Raw genomic sequence first — 19,929 nt, forward strand, 5'->3', positions numbered from 1 at the left:
TGAGCTATCCCTCCCTTGTATTCTGAAATTGGGGGTCCTAGATGTGTGTGCCCACATCCCCTGAAGCTAAATACCCAGTTACAGTCCAGATCCGGTGAAATGCAGGAAGGGAGCCAAAGACTGCTCCCAGGCTGTGGTAGCTGAATTGAGACCGTGGAGCCTGGATGTTTTTGGAGACAAGCTGTAACCACAATAGGTCCCAGGTGGTCCAGTCTGGGGGCAAGCCAAGTGTCTGGTTTCTTTACCCATTCACCGCTGCCTCCTGTAGGGAGTTGCACATACTGGCCAGCTTTGAAACAGATATCTTGGGTAACATGTACCAAGGGCAGATCCCAGGAGGCTGCATCAGGTATGTTTGCCAGGAGGATTAACGTGGGGAGTCACATTTGTTACCTAAAAGGATACAATATAAACAAAATGAATTTATGTATATATTTTAATTCTGGTTTTATGAACCCACCTTGGAATTTCTTGCACTTTCACAGAGGTATTTGTATGGACCAATACCATGACCTGATTTCCCTCCTGTACGTCCGCTCCAGAGGGGGTCTCTGGAGGGTCCTGGGCTTAAGAGGGTGCACTTCTACAAGGAACCAGTATGCCTTGCTGAAGTAAAGAGTAAATAATATTACGTCCCGTGTCCGTGGCCTCAGATTTGAGGGGGTATTGCTTGGTAGTTGGAGGAAATTGACTGGTAACTTGGATGGGTGGGCAATGATGAGCAGGCATCGAACTGCAAGACAGCTTTATTTTCTGCCCAAACAGAGGGGAACCTGGAACATAATTATTGAAAAAGGATTAGATGTATCTCAAGTAAGAGCCACAGATTTGGCAGTGCAACAGAAAAGAGAAATGTATCATTGTGGAGGGGGATGGCATGAGTATGCATAAGTTTATCAGTAACTGTACTCTGAGCAAGATTGAGAGTTGCTGCAAGGTCACAGAGGACGTCCATGACCAGAATAGTCCCCTCTGCATTTGGAGCTACATAAGAGGATTGGGTTCAAAATAATAGATTAGATTCTACAAGAACAGGATAGCTTTTATAAGCCATGAGTTGTGCACCTCCTACCCCTGAAATAGAAATATACTGTTTAGTAGTGGGGAGGGGGAGGTCAGTAATGGAAACAGACGCTTCCGTGTCCATGAGAACTGTGCATGGCTGGGCCCAGACGCTTCCGTGTCCATGAGAACTGTGCATGGCTGGGCCCTTATCCATGCTTGTAAGTGTGGCCTCGGGGGATTTATACCTAGCGGGTCATGGAATTTAAAAGCCTGGCCATTTCCTCTTGTGAGTAAGGGTTGGCAGTCAGTTGAGACACCTGGTGGGGCTGTTGTTGGTTACCCAGGGTTATTCAGTTTGGACACCCGGCTGCCCAATGTCCGGTCTCTCCGCACACAAAACACTGGAAGGGGGGACAGTGGGGGCAGTACCAGGACTAGGTCAAAAAGGCAGTGAAGTACTGCAGGGATTCAACTGGCCGTGATTCTGTCCCTGACTAGGCTTTTGGGTTTTGTGCCTGAGGTTTTTTTGGGTATGCCCAAGATGCCCACAATTATAGCAGGCTACATTATCTTTTGCTCTTACCACAGCAATGCGAGTAGCCTTGTTCCTTATTTCTTTAGCTTGTCTGGCTTCGCATTCAGAGGCCCACATACAGATGGATTCATAATCAGAGCCTGGCTTCACTCCCAAATTAAGGGCTGTTTGCAGGTGGGAGTTAAAACCTTCCTTTATCATCTTTAAAAATGCCTGATCCGTTTTCTTTGGGTCTGCAATGCCTGCATTGCTGGAATACATCTCCCACTTTCTCTCACAGTACTGAGAGGCCGGCTCGCCCTCGCCTTGTGTGCAGCCCACGATCAGTCCCCAATTACCAGCTCTGTTTCCCAAGGCTTCTTGGACAGCCTTCTTAAACTCAGTGCAGGAAAGGGACATACCATTTTTAGATTCAAATTTAACAGATGCCCAAATGCCATTTCAGTGCCCTTCTGTAGGGATCTTGGCCCATGATAGATCGGGGCATTTAGCTTTTGTTAAGATATAAAAATCCCTGGGATGTAACGTATAGGTGGTAACCATCTGGCTTATTCTTTTCCAGAATATCAAATTTGGGTCTTTGGGCTTTAAATCAGGGAGATCTTTTAGTAAGCCCCTCATTTCCTTTGTGCTGAGAGGAGTGTACTTATAAGTATTATGAGCCACTCTGTTTTCACCTGTCCCTGACCACCGAGTGGTCACTTGGAGAGGGGCCAAGGGAGCACTGGCACTTAATTTTGGGTTAAAAGGTGGGGGAGTAGGAGGAGGGGGCCAATTATCTTGATCTTTCCCCGTGTGTGCCAGGTTCCAATTTTGATTTTGTTTCTCAAGGTGTTTCCAATTAATTTCATGTTGGTCTTTATCAGTATCGCTGCTTGAGTCAGGGTCAGTAAAAAGAAGAACAGGAGTACTTGTGGCACCTTAGAGACTAACAAATTTATTAGAGCATAAGCTTTCGTGGACTACAGCCCACTTCTTCGGATGCATATAGAATGGAACATATATTGAGGAGATATATATACACACATACAGAGAGCATAAACAGGTGGGAGTTGTCTTACCAACTCTGAGAGGCCAATTAATTAAGAGAAAAAAAACTTTTGAAGTGATAATCAAGATAGCCCAGTACAGACAGTTTGATAAGAAGTGTGAGCATACTTACAAGGGGAGATAGATTCAATGTTTGTAATGGCTCAGCCATTCCCAGTCCTTATTCAAACCGGAGTTGATTGTGTCTAGTTTGCATATCAATTCCAGCTCAGCAGTGTCTCGTTGGAGTCTGTTTTTGAAGTTTTTCTGTTGTAATATAGCCACCCGCAGGTCTGTCACTGAATGACCAGACAGGTTAAAGTGTTCTCCCACTGGTTTTTGAGTATTTTGATTCCTGATGTCAGATTTGTGTCCATTAATTCTTTTGCGTAGAGACTGTCCGGTTTGGCCAATGTACATGGCAGAGGGGCATTGCTGGCACATGATGGCATATATCACATTGGTAGATGTGCAGGTGAACGAGCCCCTGATGGTATGGCTGATGTGATTAGGTCCTATGATGATGTCACTTGAATAGACATGTGGACAGAGTTGGCATCGGGGTTTGTTACAAGGATAGGTTCCTGGGTTAGTGGTTTTGTTCAGTGATGTGTGGTTGCTGGTGAGTATTTGCTTTAGGTTGGGGGGTTGTCTGTAAGCGAGGACAGGTCTGTCTCCCAAGATCTGTGAGAGTAAAGGATCATCTTTCAGGATAGGTTGTAGATCTCTGATGATGCGCTGGAGAGGTTTTAGTTGGGGGCTGAAGGTGACAGCTGGTGGTGTTCTGTTATTTTCTTTGTTGGGTCTGTCTTGTAGGAGGTGACTTCTGGGTACTCGTCTGGCTCTGTCAATCTGTTTTTTCACTTCAGCAGGTGGGTATTGTAGTTTTAAGAATGCTTGATAGAGATCTTGTAGGTGCTTGTCTCTATCTGAGGGATTGGAGCAAATGCGGTTATATCTTAGAGCTTGGCTGTAGACAATGGATCGTGTGGTGTGTCCTGGATGGAAGCTGGAGGCATGTAGGTAAGTGTAGCGGTCAGTAGGTTTCCGGTATAGGGTGGTATTTATGTGACCATCGCTTATTAGCACAGTAGTGTCCAGGAAATGGACCGCTTGTGTGGATTGATCTAGGCTGAGGTTGATGGTGGGATGGAAATTATTGAAATCATGGTGAAATTCCTCAAGGGCTTCTTTTCCATGGGTCCAGATGATGAAGATGTCATCAATGTAGCGCAAGTAGAGTAGGGGCGTTAGGGGACGAGAGCTAAGGAAGCGTTGTTCTAAGTCAGCCATAAAAATGTTGGCATATTGTGGGGCCATGCGGGTACCCATAGCAGTGCCGCTGACTTGAAGGTATATATTGTCCCCAAATGTGAAATAGTTGTGGGTGAGGTCAAAATCACAAAGTTCAGCCACCAGGTTAGCTGTGACATTATCAGGGATACTGTTCCTAATAGCTTGTAGTCCATCTTTGTGTGGAATATTGGTGTAGAGGGCTTCTACGTCCATAGTGGCCAGGATGGTGTTTTCTGGAAGATCACCGATGGATTGTAGTTTCCTCAGGAAGTCAGTGGTGTCTCGAAGATAGCTGGGAGTGCTGGTAGGGTCTGAGGAGAGAGTCTACATAACCAGACAAGCCTGATGTTAGGGTGCCAATGCCTGAGATGATGGGGCGTCCAGGATATCCAGGTTTATGGATCTTACCCTTCTGCTGTATGCTAGCAACAATACGACATGCAGAGAAGTTGTTTTATTTTAGTTTTGCTTTTAGAGCCTTGTTTTCTACTTCAAGCTGACTTAGCTTGTGGTTGAAATCTGTCTTTTGATTCAGCTCTGTTTCCCTTTCATAAAATCAATGAGTCTCCCTTCTGTAGAGGGTAACATTGGTGCACCCTGGGGCATGACAACAAGTCTTCCCCTCCCCCCTCAGTGGAGGGTATTGTTGATGCATTCTGGGGCAATTCATAAGACATTGTATCCCAGCTTCCTGAAACCCACTTAAGCAGTGCTTCAGGGGAGACTGACTGAGCACACCCTTGTACTCAAGTTTACTGCAGCACACACTCTGGTGCTCAGTACCTGGCAGTGCAGCCTTCGCCTCCAGCGATCCCTGCACCCCAACAATCACTGCAGCCCACACCCTGGTGCTCAGTACTTGTCCACAAACACAGTCCCGTTCAGTCCTTGCCTGTGGGCCCTATATGTGGTTCGTATTAAAAAAGGGGTGTGGAGGGGTGCCTTGGGGAATCCCAAACCAAAGTGTGTGCTAGAGGTGGTAAGTAAAAAGATACTCACCTCTATCCCTGGTTGTGGGACACTCTCTGAGGATTCCTGATCACACCCTGCTTGCAGCGCCAAAACTGTTAGGCAAAAAGATACTTTTCCCCAAGAATTAGGCAAGCACAGACAATACTGAAGGGGGTTTATTTATGGTACCGGGAAGACTGACAAGCAGCTTCAAAAATATGGTGCTGTAGTGGTCAGTTATATACATTTTCTTATCAATTCATTTGCATTTATGTGTACATACAGAGACAGACATTGTTCCAAGTCAAGAAAGAACCCTGAACAAAGATAAAGATAAGAACAGTACGTACATATAGAGGTCATCCTAATTACATCAAACATCTATGACTACCTTGCGGGAGAAGGAGGCGAGATGAGGGGTGGGGGGTAGGGATGAGTGCTTACAGATATCCGGTGGGCTGTGAAGGGAGGGTTTATTCTTTTCTAAGAACTAAGTTACTGGGCGGGCATTAACCATATAAGCTTATCAATTGTTTACAATTGTCAGTGCCATTTGTGCTACTGAAATATTCCTGCTTGCTTGTCTGGGCCGGATCCTGCTTTCCTCGCTAAACTGTCGCTTTCCATGGACACAAGCTTTGTTCCTTCTTACTGATAAGCTGAACTAAGTTATCATGTATTGACAGAAACTATGTCCTTGCTTCTCAGCAGTTTCTGTCTTTTCTGCTGGCTGAATTTTAACTCTTTCCTGACAGGCTGACTTGTCCGAACTTCCCCTTGATGATCACCAATGTCATGGGCCTGCCCCAGGCATCCAGGTGGATGGGCGCCTTCCTCTGGGGCTGCGGGGATGCTCGGCCCCATCATGTCAGGTCGAGTGTCGACGGCACAGATGTTGCTGCAGGCTGCTCCTTCTTTTTCTTTTGAGCCAGGTGCTGCAGCAGCTCCTCAGTCAATAACCCGTCAATGTCCTCTTTCTTTTCTAACTGGTACAGTTGCTTCCAGATCAGGTTGTAAAAAGACTTGGCCTCCTTAGCCAAGTTGCTGCTTGCCAATCCGGATATCTTGTGTGGAAGGGCAGGACTTTTGGTGGGCCGTGAGCCTTTGGAAGGTCGAGGACTTTTGGGGCTATTGCGGGGGCTGTTCTGGTTGCTAGATGGATGCTGCCTGGTATATTCCCGCTTGCTGGACTTGGTCACCACTGAGACCCTTTTCTCAGAAGCCAATGGAAAGGCCTCTCATTGCAGCTCATGGGCTATCTGAAAGTGGTCCTCTAGGTCTTTTAGAAAGGTGGTTTGTTGACCATTCCCAGGGCAGTCCTTAAAGTGGGATTTAAATCCTGCAAGCCTGCCTCAACAAACTCCGGCATGTCGCAGGACAGTGCCCCTGCCAACCAAAACAGAAGTTTCTTTCTGTTTAAGTAGTGTTCTGGACATTCCCCTGGATGCTGCCGCTCTGAATAGTATCTCCCAATCAGATTGTGATGGGGAAAGAAAAACCTCATCATGCCCTCATACAACTGCAGGCAAGAATCAACATCCCCCACCTGCGTCTGGCATGGCAGGGCTCTGAAGTCATCCCCTGCCATACGCTCCCTGATTAGGGACGCAGCATCCTCCTTTAAAACCCCAGGCAGTGAGCAAAACTGTGCTAACCAATCTAGTGCCATATCCTGAGTAAGGGGTCCCAGAGTTTTCCCCACTCGTTGAGCCTGCTCAGGTGTATATGCCTTCAGCTCGTGCCTAGTTTCAGGAAGTCTAGCCAACCCCAGCCCATAGCTCAAGACAGTAGTCATGACCGGTGCCATGGGTAATTTCGATCCCTCCTCGCTAGCCTCTTGTGGAGGAGCTGACGGCGTGTGAGAGCCACCAATATCCCGTAAGGAAGCATGGCAGAATTCTTCTTCAGAGAGGATCGGGCTACTACTAGCACTCACGCTGGTCTTAGGTTTGTACACAGGAGTCGTATTCAAAGCTCGTAACATACCCCTAGTCCTTCTTAGCTTATCTCAGAGCTTGTCCCTTTCCTGAAGACAGCAGTTGTGCTCAGCCAGTTGTCCTTGGCTTGAGTGCAGCTCCTTCAAGAGCTCCCAGATTGCTGCCTGCGACTCCCCTTGTAGGGTGTGAGCTGAAAACAACTCCTTCTCCCGCTTACCCAACATCTCACTTAGATCCTGGACTTTGAGCTCCAGTCTCCCAACTTGTGACGTCAAAGTGTTATTCTGGGTCACCAAGCCCTCCGCCTTAAATCCCAGCCTTTCATTTTCCAAAACCCTTGCTGACAGTTGAGACTCGAGATCTTTGATCTGTGCGGCTTGTGTGGTGCTGTATCTATCCAGCTCCACACATGCCTGATAGAGTCCGTAGATCAAGACATGCTTCTTCAACTTTTTAGAGGGCTTAGGTTTCTCCCCCATAAGGGCTTCCCAGTTGCAGGAAAGCTCTACTAATGCCTCTGCACCCTGGAACAAATCACGAGCCCAGGAGTTTTTACCCTTCCCAAAAAGGTGAACACCAGACCCTAAAGAATCTTTATTATGCGCCTGTATCCAACTGCTTCTTCCGTAGGCCTGCGCACTCATTGTGGCAACAGGAATAGTCCTTGTTCCATGAGCCTCAGCCTTTCGAGCTGTTCATCTACTGCCTGGTCTTGGCAGAATAAACCCACACTAGGCGCTTTGCTGCAGTGTGACGGAGAACTGTAATTCGGTCTCAGTAGCAGAGGGATATAGCGATGACACGAGCTGAGGGATCCTCAGGCCTACAAAGCAAAACTGACTCCCGCTTGCTTTGCCGCTTCCCTACTGCTACCAGTGTGCAGAGTTAGGCCTAACTAGATATGGTGGTTGCCGGGATGGCCTCAACCCACCGCCCGCCTCGCTGATCGGTCTCCGTGGGACAAAACGGTACCCTGCTGACAGACCACCGCGGTCTTGCCCACGAATTCCCTGACCAGTGGCCGTTCCAGGAGTCACTCGTACTTGGTCATGGCAAGCCCACTCAACCGCCTTGGCCGAGAGTCCCTTTTTAACAAAAATCACTTTGACTCCGCAGGGAATCAATCACCCTATGGCAGCCAGCTATCCAACTGTGGGTTGTGGTGGCATTACTGCCGTCAGGCCTTGCAGCCTATCCACCGATCCCTGTCCCCACGTGCGCTGTGGCACAGAGACCCAACCATGCAACCATTGGGTTGCAGTCACAGTCAGCAAAATAAAAAGGGCCAAAACAAACTAAAAATGGGGTCCTGCCGTGGTCACCAAACTGTTGAAACCAATCTAGAGGAACGTCCCCATACCTGCATCTATCATCGGGGTTTGTTATTAGCCCCTTTAAAAAAAATAACTAAGTAGGATGTGTGGGTGAAAACAACCAAGGTATTTATTAAACCATCAACAGTTCTAAACAAGGTAAACCAAATGATCAGGAACACAGGTGTGACGTTATTGACACAAACTGGGACCGTATAGATGATTGTTGCAACCATGGTCCTGTAGTGGCACCAAATCTTGTATAAAGGAGGTCAAATAAGGCGTCTAAGACAAGGTTATGATCTGCTGGTTATAATTATGCTATCTGTATGCATGTATCAATTTTGTAGTTGAAATTATGAATATTGGTTATGTACTTGTATCTCAATGTGTTTGTCAGCTTCTTGAGAAAGGAATTTGCAGATTAAGTGCCCAATCAAGAAACACTTAACTGACAATGGACCTTGGGAGACTCCAATCCACATGAGAAATCTTCCTGGGAACATTCAGGTAGCATGTGAGCAGTGGCTGCTCTCCCTGTAAAGTCATGCATGGACATGTGACTTGCCCATGTGACTCCAAACTCCATCTTGCTGCTCTGATTTTCCACAGTAAGAACAAAGGGGTGTCCTTCCACCTGGCAGAGGATATAAAAGGCCCTGAAAACCCTTCCATTTTGTCTTCAATCCTGCTTCTTACCTCTGGAGGAACTTTGCTACAAACTGAAGCTCTGAACAAAGGACTGAATGACCCATCCCAGCTGTGGATGTACTCCAGAGACTTGATTTGAACCTGCAGGTTATTCCATCACTGCTACAAGCCTGAACCAAGAACTTGGCTATTACTGTATGTATTAATTACATTTAACCAATTCAACTCTCACCTATACTTCTTTCTTTTTATGAATAAACCTTTAGATTCTAAAGGATTGGCAACAGCGTGTCCCGTCAGAGGTAACATCGTTATAACAGGTAAAACAAGAAACCCCTCCTCCCCCAACAGGTGCTATAAGGTAAGTAAAGGACTGGCAGTATGCTGACTGTGACTGAGGGTAAGTTCCCTCCCCTAGGACAGGACAGAGGTAAGAGGATGGAGGATCAATGGACCACTACTATATCTTGCAGCTCTGAGGACCCTCATGATGACAGGACAGCTCTGTCCAGGTAGGTGGAACCCACAGGTAAGGAGTGGACCTCAGGAACAGGGGATGACAGCTCTGCTCCAACGATGACTTGGCTTGTACTCCCCTTCCTATGATGTCGTGGGTGTGTGTTTGTCCTCAGTGAAAGAGTGGCAGCTGGTGACACACTCTCTGCATGCAAATGAAAATTTCCCTCCCGCAACCAGATGAAACAATGCAGTGCTCAGTGTACTCCTTTGAGACAATCTAGAGAACTGAGATGTCTGCTGTGCTTCCCAACAGTTGCAGCAGCAGCACCTCCAGACTGCCACTCAGAAGGGCAGCCCCTTCCCTCTGCTGTGCAGGCCCTAATATGCCCTGCTGTTACTGGGCAGATCACAGGTCACATGGTTTGCTTGGTTTCCCGCCTTTTGGCAGAAAGGGCGGAAAACTACAACTGAGGAGGGGGGAAGAAGGGCAGCCAAGATGGATTCCCAGTTGTTATTTGGACATTTCAAGTTGGCGAACCTAAGACGTTAAGCACCAAAGTTTTTCCCCTATAGAGCGGGTCTGTTGGATGGGGTGTGTCGGGTACATGATGCAGGGTGGATCGGGATTGTAGCATGGGGCCCGTCGGGTACGTAACTTGGGATGGAGCAGGTCTATCTGATGGGGCTGGGCAGGTACGTAACGTGGGGTGGAGCGGGTATGTCGCACGGGGCTGGGCAGGGACGAAATGGCACCTGGAGCGGATCTGTTGCATGGGGCTGGGCAGGGATGCAATGCCACGTGGAGCAGGAGTGTTGCACGGGACTGGGCGGGTACATAACGTAGGGTGGAGCGGAACTGTGGCATGGAGCTGGGTGGGTATGTAACGTGGGGTGGAGCGGGACTGTGGCATTGGGACCGTTGGGTATGTGACGTGGAGTGGAGTGGGTCTGTTGGATGGGGCTGGGCGGGTACGTAATGGGTGGAGAGAGACTGTGGCACGGGGCCCATCAGGTACATCATATGGGGTGGAGCGGGTCTGTTGCACGGGGCTCAGTGGGGACTCAATGCCGCCTGGAGTGGGTCTGTGGCGTGGGGCTCGTCGGGTATGTAATGTGGGGTGGAGTGAGTCTGTAGGATGGGGTTTGGCCAGTACGTAATGAGGGGTGAAGCAGGAATGTGTCATGAGGCTTGGTGGATACGTACCGTAGGGTGGACCGGGACTGTGGCATGGGGCCTGTTGGGTATGTGATGCGGGGTGGAGCGGGACTGTGGCATGAGGGCCATCGTGTATGTAACTGGGGGTGGAGCGGGTCTGTTGGATGGGGCTGCGTGGGTACGTAACAGGGGTACAGCGGGACTTTGGCACGGGGCTTGTCAGGTACATAACGACAGGTGGAGCAGATCTGTTGGATGGGTCCCGGTGGGTACGTAACACGGGGTGGAGTAGGAATGTGGCATGGGGCTTGGTGGGTAAGTCATGCGGGGTGGAGTGGGTCTGTCGGACAGGGCTCAGCGGGGTGAGGTGGAGCGGGTATGTCCAGTGAGCCTCGGCGGGTTCGTAATGCGGGGTCATAACTATAAAGGGAAGGGTAACAGCTGTCCTGTGTACAGTACTATAAAATCCCTCCTGGCCAGAGACTCCAAAATCCTTTTCCCTGTAAAGGGTTAAGAAGCTCAGGTAACCTAGCTGGCATCTGACCTAAAGGACCAATAAGGGGACAAGATACTTTCAAATCTTGCGGGGGGGGAAGGCTTTTGTTTGTGTTCTTTGTGAGTGAGTGTGTTCGCTCTCGGGACTGAGAGGGACCAGACATCAATCCAGGTTCTCCACATCTTTCTAAACAAGTCTCTCCTATTTCAAACTTGTAAGTAAATAGCCAGGCAAGGCGTGTTAGTTTTCCTTTGTTTTCTCAACTTGTAAATGTACCTTTTACTAAAGTGTTTATCTTTGTTTGCTGTACTTTGAACCTGAGACTAGAGGGGAGTCCTCTGAGCTCTTTAAGTTTGATTACCCTGTAAGGTTAATTTCCATACTGATTTTACAGAGATGATTTTTACCTTTTTCTTTAATTAAAAGCCTTCTTTTTAAGAACCTGATTGATTTTTCCTTGTTTTTAGATTCAAGGGGGTTGGATCTGTATTCACCAGGAGTTGGTGAAAGGAAGGAGGGGGAAAGGTTAATTTCTCCTTGTTTTAGATCCAAGGGGATTGGATCTGTGTTCACCAGGAGTTGGTGGGAGGAAGGAGGGGGGATGGTTAATTTCTCCTTGTTTTAAGATCCAAGGGGGTTGGATCTGTATTCACCAGGAGTTGGTGAAAGGAAGGAGGGGGAAAGGTTAATTTCTCCTTGTTTTAGATCCAAGGGGATTGGATCTGTGTTCACCAGGAGTTGGTGGGAAGAAGGAGGGGGGATGGTTAATTTCTCCTTGTTTTAAGATCCAAGGGGTTTGGATCTGTATTCACCAGGAGTTGGTGAAAGGAAGGAGGGGGAAAGGTTAATTTCTCCTTGTTTTAGATCCAAGGGGATTGGATCTGTGTTCACCAGGAGTTGGTGGGAGGAAGGAGGGGGGATGGTTAATTTCTCCTTGTTTTAAGATCCAAGGGGGTTGGATCTGTATTCACCAGGAGTTGGTGAAAGGAAGGAGGGGGAAAGGTTAATTTCTCCTTGTTTTAGATCCAAGGGGATTGGATCTGTGTTCACCAGGAGTTGGTGGGAAGAAGGAGGGGGGATGGTTAATTTCTCCTTGTTTTAAGATCCAAGGGGTTTGGATCTGTATTCACCAGGAGTTGGTGAAAGGAAGGAGGGGGAAAGGTTAATTTCTCCTTGTTTTAGATCCAAGGGGATTGGATCTGTGTTCACCAGGAGTTGGTGGGAGGAAGGAGAGGGGATGGTTAATTTCTCCTTGTTTTAAGATCCAAGGGGTTTGGATCTGTATTCACCAGGGAATTGGTGAAAGGTTTTCTCAGGGCTTCCCAGGGAGGGAATCTAATTGGGAAATGGTGGCAGCGGACCAGAGCTAAGCTGGTAGTTAAGCTTAGAAGTTTTCATGCAGGCCCCTACATTTGTACCTTAAAGTTCAAAGTGGGGATACAGCCTTGACATGGTGGTAGAGCGGTGGGATCATTTAAAACCCAAAAGCCAGTGAGATTTTTTTTTCCTTCTAGCTGCTTGGAAAGCCGAGCTGGAGGTAGATAGATGCATATCTTATCTCTCCTTGCCTGAAGGCAGAGGTGTTAAGTTTTTTTAACAAGTTCCTTTGTTAAGAGAAGTGTTCAAATGAGCAAACAAAGGTAAAGGGAATTTACAAGCTGAATTGTTTTTTTTTTTTCTTTTTACATCCTTGGGAGTAGCTAGTTAGAAAGTCTCTGTTAACTCAGCAGCAGCCAGAGCTGAGAGCTTCCCAGTTTCAGTCAACTGCAGAGGGGGTGACCCAGCACAAGAAAACAGGAAAATGACTACAAAAGAAGAAAAAGCCAAAGAGGAGGCCCACAAGAGAGCTATGGAGCTGAAAGAAAGAGAAGAAAAAGCCAAAGAGGAGGCCCACAAGAGAGAGATGGAGCTGAAAGAAAAAGAGATGGAGGAGAGAGAAAAAGAAAGGAAGCATGAACTGGAAGTAGCAAAGGCTAAGCCAGATACAACAGCCCATCCCAACAACCCCTCTCCAGGTACCACTTCCCATCCCAGAAAATTCCCACCTACAAGGCAGACGATGATACTGAGGCCTTCTTAGAAAATTTTGAAAGGGCCTGCCTTGGATACAGCATCGCTGCAGACCAGTACATGGTAGAGCTGAGGCCGCAGCTCAGTGGACCCTTAGCAGAGGTGGCGGCTGAAATGCCTAAGGAACACATGAACAGTTATGAACTTTTTAAAAACAAGGCCAGACTCAGAATGGGGCTAACACCCGAGCATGCCCGTCGGCGGTTCAGAGCCCTAAAGTGGAAACCCGATGTGTCATTTACCCGTCATGCCTACCACATTGACAAAAATTGTGATGCCTGGGTGTCAGGAGCAAATGTTAAATCTCTGGAAGATCTGCTTTCCCTAGTAAAAATGGAGCAGTTTTTAGAGGGTGTTCCTGAGGAAATAGAAAGGTACATCCTAGATAGGAAGCCCAAAACTGTAACTGAGGCGGGGGAGATTGGAGCCAAATGGGTGGAGGTGGCAGAAAAGAAAAAAACTAGTAGCAGTTGGAGCGAATATCAGAAGGGGCAAGCCGAAACCAAACCTTACCACCGGGGACAACCCAAGACCCCACCCACATCCCAAGGGAAACCCCAGACGCCTCCTCACCCCACCACACCAGTCTCCACCAACCAACATCGTCCCGGTGATACCTTAGCAGGGCGATGTTTTAAATGTAATGAACTGGGACATATAAAGGCTCACTGCCCCAAGAATCCCAACCGATTACAGTTCATTACACCCCAATCACACCAAAGATCCCCAGACCCAGATGCCTCTCTCATACCCTCGGAGCGAAGGGAAACCTTGAGAGTGGGCGGAAAGAAGGTTATCGCTTGGAGGGACACTGGGCCACAAGTGTCAGCTATCCACCAATCCCTAGTGGACCCCAAACTCATCAACCCGGAGGCTCCAGTGACAATTCAACCCTTCGTGTCACAGTCTGTAACCTTACCTACAGCCACGTTGCATGTCCAGTACAAGGGCTGGTCAGGAATGTGGACTTTTGCAGTCTATGACAATTATCCCATTCCCATGCTGCTGGGGGAAGATTTGGCCAACCATGTGAAGCTAGCCAAGAGGGTCGAAATAGTCACCTGCAGCCAGGCTAAGCAAGCTTTCACCCCCATCCCTGTTCCTGAGCCGTCCACCAGGGCCCCGTCTGTGTTACCAGAGACCCAGACAAAGGTGGTGGAACAGGATCCCCTGCCAATGACTGCAACAGCCGTAGTGGATCCAATCCCAGAGACCCAGCCAAAGCCAGTCCCAGGACTGGAACTGGCAACGCAACCAGCACCAGGACCATTGCCAGCACTGAGTCCAGCGCTTGCAAACCCGTCTACAACTCCAATGCCAGAGGGCACCATCGAGCCTGACCTTGCGGAAGCAGCAGATAACCCTACCCAAGAGGCTCAGCCAGAGCCTGAGATACCACATAGTGCACCAGCGGACAGCGGTTCACGGTCAATGGAAACAGCCCCAGCACCTGCATCGCTTCCAGAGGGACCAAGCCCCAGTCCACAGTCCAAGGAGGAACTGATGTCTCCAGCATCAAGGGAACAGTTCCAGGCCGAGCAGGAAGCAGATGACAGCCTTCAGAAAGCTTGGGTGGCGGCGCAGAGCACCCCACTGCCTCTCAGCTCTTCTAACCGATCCCGGTTTGTTGTAGAACAAGGACTTTTATACAAGGAGACTCTTTCTGGTGGGCACCAGGAAGACTGGCATCCTCAAAGACAGTTGGTAGTTCCCACTAAGTATCGGGTAAAGCTCTTGGGCTTAGCCCCTTATCATCCCAGTGGCCATTCTGGGGTGAACAGAACCAAAGACCGGTTGGGGAAGTCCTTCCCCTGGGAGGGAATGGGCAAGGACGTTGCTAAATATGTCCGGTCTTGTGAGGTGTGCCAACGAGTGGGAAAACACCCCAAGACCAGGTTAAAGCCCCTCTTCAGCCACTACCCATAATTGAGGTCCCATTTCAACGCGTAGCTGTGGATATTCTGGGTCCTTTCCCAAAGAAGACACCCAGAGGAAAGCAGTATGTACTGACTTTCATGGATTTTGCTACCCGATGGCCGGAAGCAGTACCCTTAAGCAACACCAGGGCTAAAAGTGTGTGCCAGGCATTAACAGACATTTTTGCCAGGGTAGGTTGGCCCTCTGACATCCTTACAGATTCGGGAACTAATTTCCTGGCAGAGACCATGGAAAACCTGTGGGAAGCTCATGGGGTGAATCACTTGGTTGCCACCCCTTACCACCATGAAACCAATGGCCTGGTGGAGAGGTTTAATGGAACTTTGGGGGCCATGATACGTAAATTCGTAAATGAACACTCCAATGATTGGGATCTAGTGTTGCAGCAGTTGCTTTTTGCCTACAGGGCTGTACCACATCCCAGTTTAGGGTTTTCAGCATTTGAACTTGTGTATGGCCGCGAGGTTAAGGGGCCATTACAGTTGGTGAAGCAGCAATGGGAGGGGTTTATGCCTTCTCCAGGAACTAACATTCTAGACTTTGTAAGCAACCTAAAATACACCCTCCGACACTCTTTAGCCCTTGCTAAAGAAAACCTAAAGAATGCTCAGGAAGAGCAAAAGGCCTGGTATGATAAACATTCCAGAGAACGGTCCTTCAAAGTAGGAGACCAAGTCATGGTCTTAAAGGCGCTCCAGGCCCATAAAATGGAAGCGTCGTGGGAAGGACCATTCACGGTCCAGGAGCGCCTAGGAGCTGTTAACTATCTCATAGCCTCCCCCACCTCCAACATAAAGCCTAAGCTATACCATGTTAATTCTCTTAAGCCCTTTTATTCCAGAGAATTAAACGTTTGCCAGTTTACAGCCCAGGAAACAGATGACACGGAGTGGCCTGAAGGTGTTTACTACGAAGGAAAAAAGGATGGTGGCGTGGAAGAGGTGAACCTCTCCACGACCCTTGGACGTCTGCAGCGACAGCAGATCAAGGAACTGTGCACAAGCTTTGCACCAATTTTCTCAGCCACTGCAGGATGGACCGAACGGGCATACCACTCCATTGACACAGGTAATGCTCACCCTATTAGAACCCCACCCTACCGGGAGTCACCTCATGCCAAAACTGCTATACAAAGGGAGATCCAGGACATGCTACAGATGGGTATAATCCGCCCCTCTAATAGTGCATGGGCATCTCCAGTGGTTCTAGTTCCCAAACCAGATGGGGAAATACGCTTTTGCGTGGACTACCGTAAGCTAAATGCTGTAACTCGTCCTGACAACTATCCAATGCCACGCACAGATGAGCTATTGGAGAAATTGGGACATGCCCAATTCATCTCTACTTTAGACTTAACCAAGGGGTACTGGCAAGTACCACTAGATGAACCCGCTAAGGAAAGGTCAGCCTTCGTCACCCAGGCAGGGGTGTATGAATTCAATGTACTCCCTTTTGGGTTGCGAAATGCACCCGCCACCTTCCAAAGACTTGTAGATGGTCTCCTAGCGGGATTGGGAGAATCTGCAGTTGCCTACCTCGATGATGTGGCCATTTTTTCTGATTCATGGGCAGAGCACCTGGAGCACCTGGAGCACCTGGAAAAAGTTTTCGAGCGCATCCAGCAGGCAGGACTAACTGTTAAGGCTAAAAAGTGTCAAATAGGCCAAAACAGAGTGACTTACCTGGGGCACCAGGTGGGTCAAGGAACTATAAATCCCCTACAGGCCAAAGTGGATGCTATCCAAAAGTGGCCGGTTCCAAAGTCTAAGAAACAGGTCCAATCCTTCTTAGGCTTGGCTGGATATTCTAGGCGATTTGTACCCCACTACAGCCAAATCGCCGCCCCGCTGACAGACCTAACCAGAAAGAAACAGCCAAATGCAGTTCAGTGGACTGATGAGTGTCAAAAGGCCTTTAACCAGCTTAAGGCAACACTCATGTCTGACCCTGTGCTAAGGGCCCCAGACTTTGACAAACCGTTCCTAGTAACCACAGATGCGTCCGAGCGAGGCGTGGGAGCAGTTTTAATGCAGGAAGGACCGGATCAAGAATTCCATCCTGTCGTGTTTCTCAGTAAGAAACTGTCTGAGAGGGAAAGCCATTGGTCAATCAGCGAAAAGGAATGCTATGCCATTGTGTACGCGCTGGAAAAGCTACGCCCATATGTTTGGGGACGGCGTTTCCAACTACAAACAGACCATGCTGCGCTACAGTGGCTTCATACCGCCAAGGGAAATAACAAAAAACTTCTTCGGTGGAGTTTAGCTCTCCAAGATTTTGATTTTGAAATACAACACATTTCGGGAGCTTCTAACAAAGTGGCTGATGCACTCTCCCGGGAAAGTTTCCCAGAGTTAACTGGTTAACAATTGTTCTTGGAATGAAACATATTGTTAGTTTTTATATAATCAGTAGTATGTCTAAAGGTACATGTGTCTTATTAACTCTGTTTTCTCCTAGAACTCCAGGAAGAAATCACAGCCAGTGTGGAACCGAACGTCCAACATTATCTGTGATTTGGGGGGCGTGTCATAACTATAAAAAGGGAAGGGTAACAGCTGTCCTGTGTACAGTACTATAAAATCCCTCCTGGCCAGAGACTCCAAAATCCTTTTCCCTGTAAAGGGTTAAGAAGCTCAGGTAACCTGGCTGGCATCTGACCTAAAGGACCAATAAGGGGACAAGATACTTTCAAATCTTGGGGGGGGGAAGGCTTTTGTTTGTGTTCTTTGTTTGTGAGTGTGTTCGCTCTCGGGACTGAGAGGGACCAGACATCAATCCAGGTTCTCCACATCTTTCTAAACAAGTCTCTCCTATTTCAAACTTGTAAGTAAATAGCCAGGCAAGGCGTGTTAGTTTTCCTTTGTTTTCTCAACTTGTAAATGTACCTTTTACTAAAGTGTTTATCTTTGTTTGCTGTACTTTGAACCTGAGACTAGAGGGGAGTCCTCTGAGCTCTTTAAGTTTGATTACTCTGTAAGGTTAATTTCCATACTGATTTTACAGAGATGATTTTTACCTTTTTCTTTAATTAAAAGCCTTCTTTTTAAGAACCTGATTGATTTTTCCTTGTTTTTAGATCCAAGGGGGTTGGATCTGTATTCACCAGGAGTTGGTGAAAGGAAGGTGGGGGAAAGGTTAATTTCTCCTCGTTTTAGATCCAAGGGGATTGGATCTGTGTTCACCAGGAGTTGGTGGGAGGAAGGAGGGGGGATGGTTAATTTCTCCTTGTTTTAGATCCAAGGGGATTGGATCTGTATTCACCAGGGAATTGGTGAAAGGTTTTCTCAGGGCTTCCCAGGGAGGGAATCTAATTGGGAAATGGTGGCAGCGGACTAGAGCTAAGCTGGTAGTTAAGCTTAGAAGTTTTCATGCAGGCCCCTACATTTGTACCCTAAAGTTCAAAGTGGGGATACAGCCTTGACAGGGGCGGAGTGGGTCTGTTGCACGGGGCTGGGTGGGGATGCAATGCCACCCAGAGCGGGACTGTTGCACGGGGCTGGGTGGGTATGAAATGCGAGGTGTATCTGGACTGTCACACGGAGATGGGCGGGTACGTAATGCGGGGTGGAGAGGGTCTGTGGGACGGGGCTGGGCCAGTATGTAACAGGGCTGGAGCGGGACTGTGGACGGGGCTCGTTCGGTACGTAACACGGGTGGAACGGGACTGTGGCACCTGGCTCGTCGGGTACGTAATGCAGTATGGAGTGGGTCTGTCGGATGGGGCCTGGAGAGTATGTAACGGGGTAGAACTGGACTGTGGCATGGGGCTGGGGGGTTATGTAACGTGGGGTGGACTAGGACTGTGGTACAGGGCCCATCAGGTACTTAACAGGGGGTGGAGAGGGTCTGTGGGCCGGGGCTGGGCTGGTACGTGACGGGTGGAGTGGAACTGTGGCACAGGGCTCGTCGGGTACATTATGTGGGCTGGAGCAGGTGTCGGATGGGGCCCGGCGGTTATATGATGTGGGTGGAACGGGACTGTGGCATGGGGCTGGGCGGTTACATAACGCAGGGTGAAGCGGGTCTATCAGACCGGGCTCGGTGGGTATGTAATGCGGGGTGGAGCACGTCTGTCGGATGCGGCTCAGCAGGTACATAACATGGGTGGAGCAGGAACGGGGCATGGGGCTTGGGTACGTATCATGGGGTGGAGCGGGGCTGTCGGACAGGGTTGGGGGGGGTACATCACACGGGGCGGACTGTGACTGTGGCACGGGGCCTGTTGGGTATGTGATGCGGGGTGGAGTGGGTCTGTGGCACGGGGCCCGTCAGGTACCTGAGGCGGGGTGGATCGGAACTGTGGCACAGTCCGTTGGGTACGTAACGCGGGGTCTAATGGGTCTTTTGCACGGGGCTGGGCGGAGATGCAATGCTGCTTGGAGCGGGACTATCACACAGGGCTGGGTGGGTACGTAATGCGGGGTGGAGCATGTGATGTTGTGCAGTCTATATGGTTTTATAAAAATATAAGTGAATGTAATGTAACTGGGATATGCTTCATGCAAAAGGTCTCTTGTAAGGTATCATTACAAAGCTCATAATCTACTAAGTGTGATCATCCTATTTGTAGAAATGTACCACTCTTGTATCTAAAACTAGAAATATAAAACATAACTCTGAGGGCCTATTGTAATTATGTAAAGTGTGGGCCATTAAGGATGGTTTGGAATCTTGATGACTCCCATTGTCTGCAGATGGCTGTATTTACCTGTGAGTCTTCCTGTATATGTGTGTGCTGGCAAGTGAGTAATGAAGTCTTGCAGTGACATGTGATCATGTCACCTGAACTGGAATCCATCTTTAACCTGGTGCTTTTCCAGTGGGGGGGGGGGGGTGGAAACCCAGAGGGACAAAGGGTTCCCGCCTTATGCAAAAGATATATAAAGGGGTGGAAGAGAACAAGAGGAGAGAGGAGCCATCATGAAGAATCCCCTAGCTATCACCTGAGCTGCAACAAGAGCTGTACCAGGGGAAAGAATTGTGCCCAGGCCTGGAAGGTGTCCAGTCTGAGAAAAAACTTACTGAAGCATCTCGGAGGGTGAGATTATCTGTATTCAGTTTGATTAGGCATAGATTTGCGCATTTTATTT

General features: G+C 48.6%; 1 protein-coding gene across 3 annotated transcripts in view; it reads right to left on the reverse strand.

Moving 5' to 3' along the window:
• Window positions 1-418: 418 nt before the first annotated feature.
• LOC101951698 (uncharacterized) overlaps window positions 419-19,929 on the reverse strand; it is a 58,763-nt gene continuing 39,252 nt past the window's right edge. For all 3 annotated transcript variants that reach the window (XM_005294409.5, XM_005294408.5, XM_042851532.2), the window contains exon 14: window positions 419-773. In XM_005294409.5, coding sequence (XP_005294466.1) covers window positions 650-773 — 124 coding nt within the window. In that variant the 3' untranslated portion in view covers window positions 419-649. The remainder of the gene's footprint in view (window positions 774-19,929) is intronic.

The sequence above is a fragment of the Chrysemys picta genome, chromosome 10 (genome assembly GCF_011386835.1).
Source record: "Chrysemys picta bellii isolate R12L10 chromosome 10, ASM1138683v2, whole genome shotgun sequence".
Taxonomy (NCBI): domain Eukaryota; kingdom Metazoa; phylum Chordata; order Testudines; family Emydidae; genus Chrysemys; species Chrysemys picta.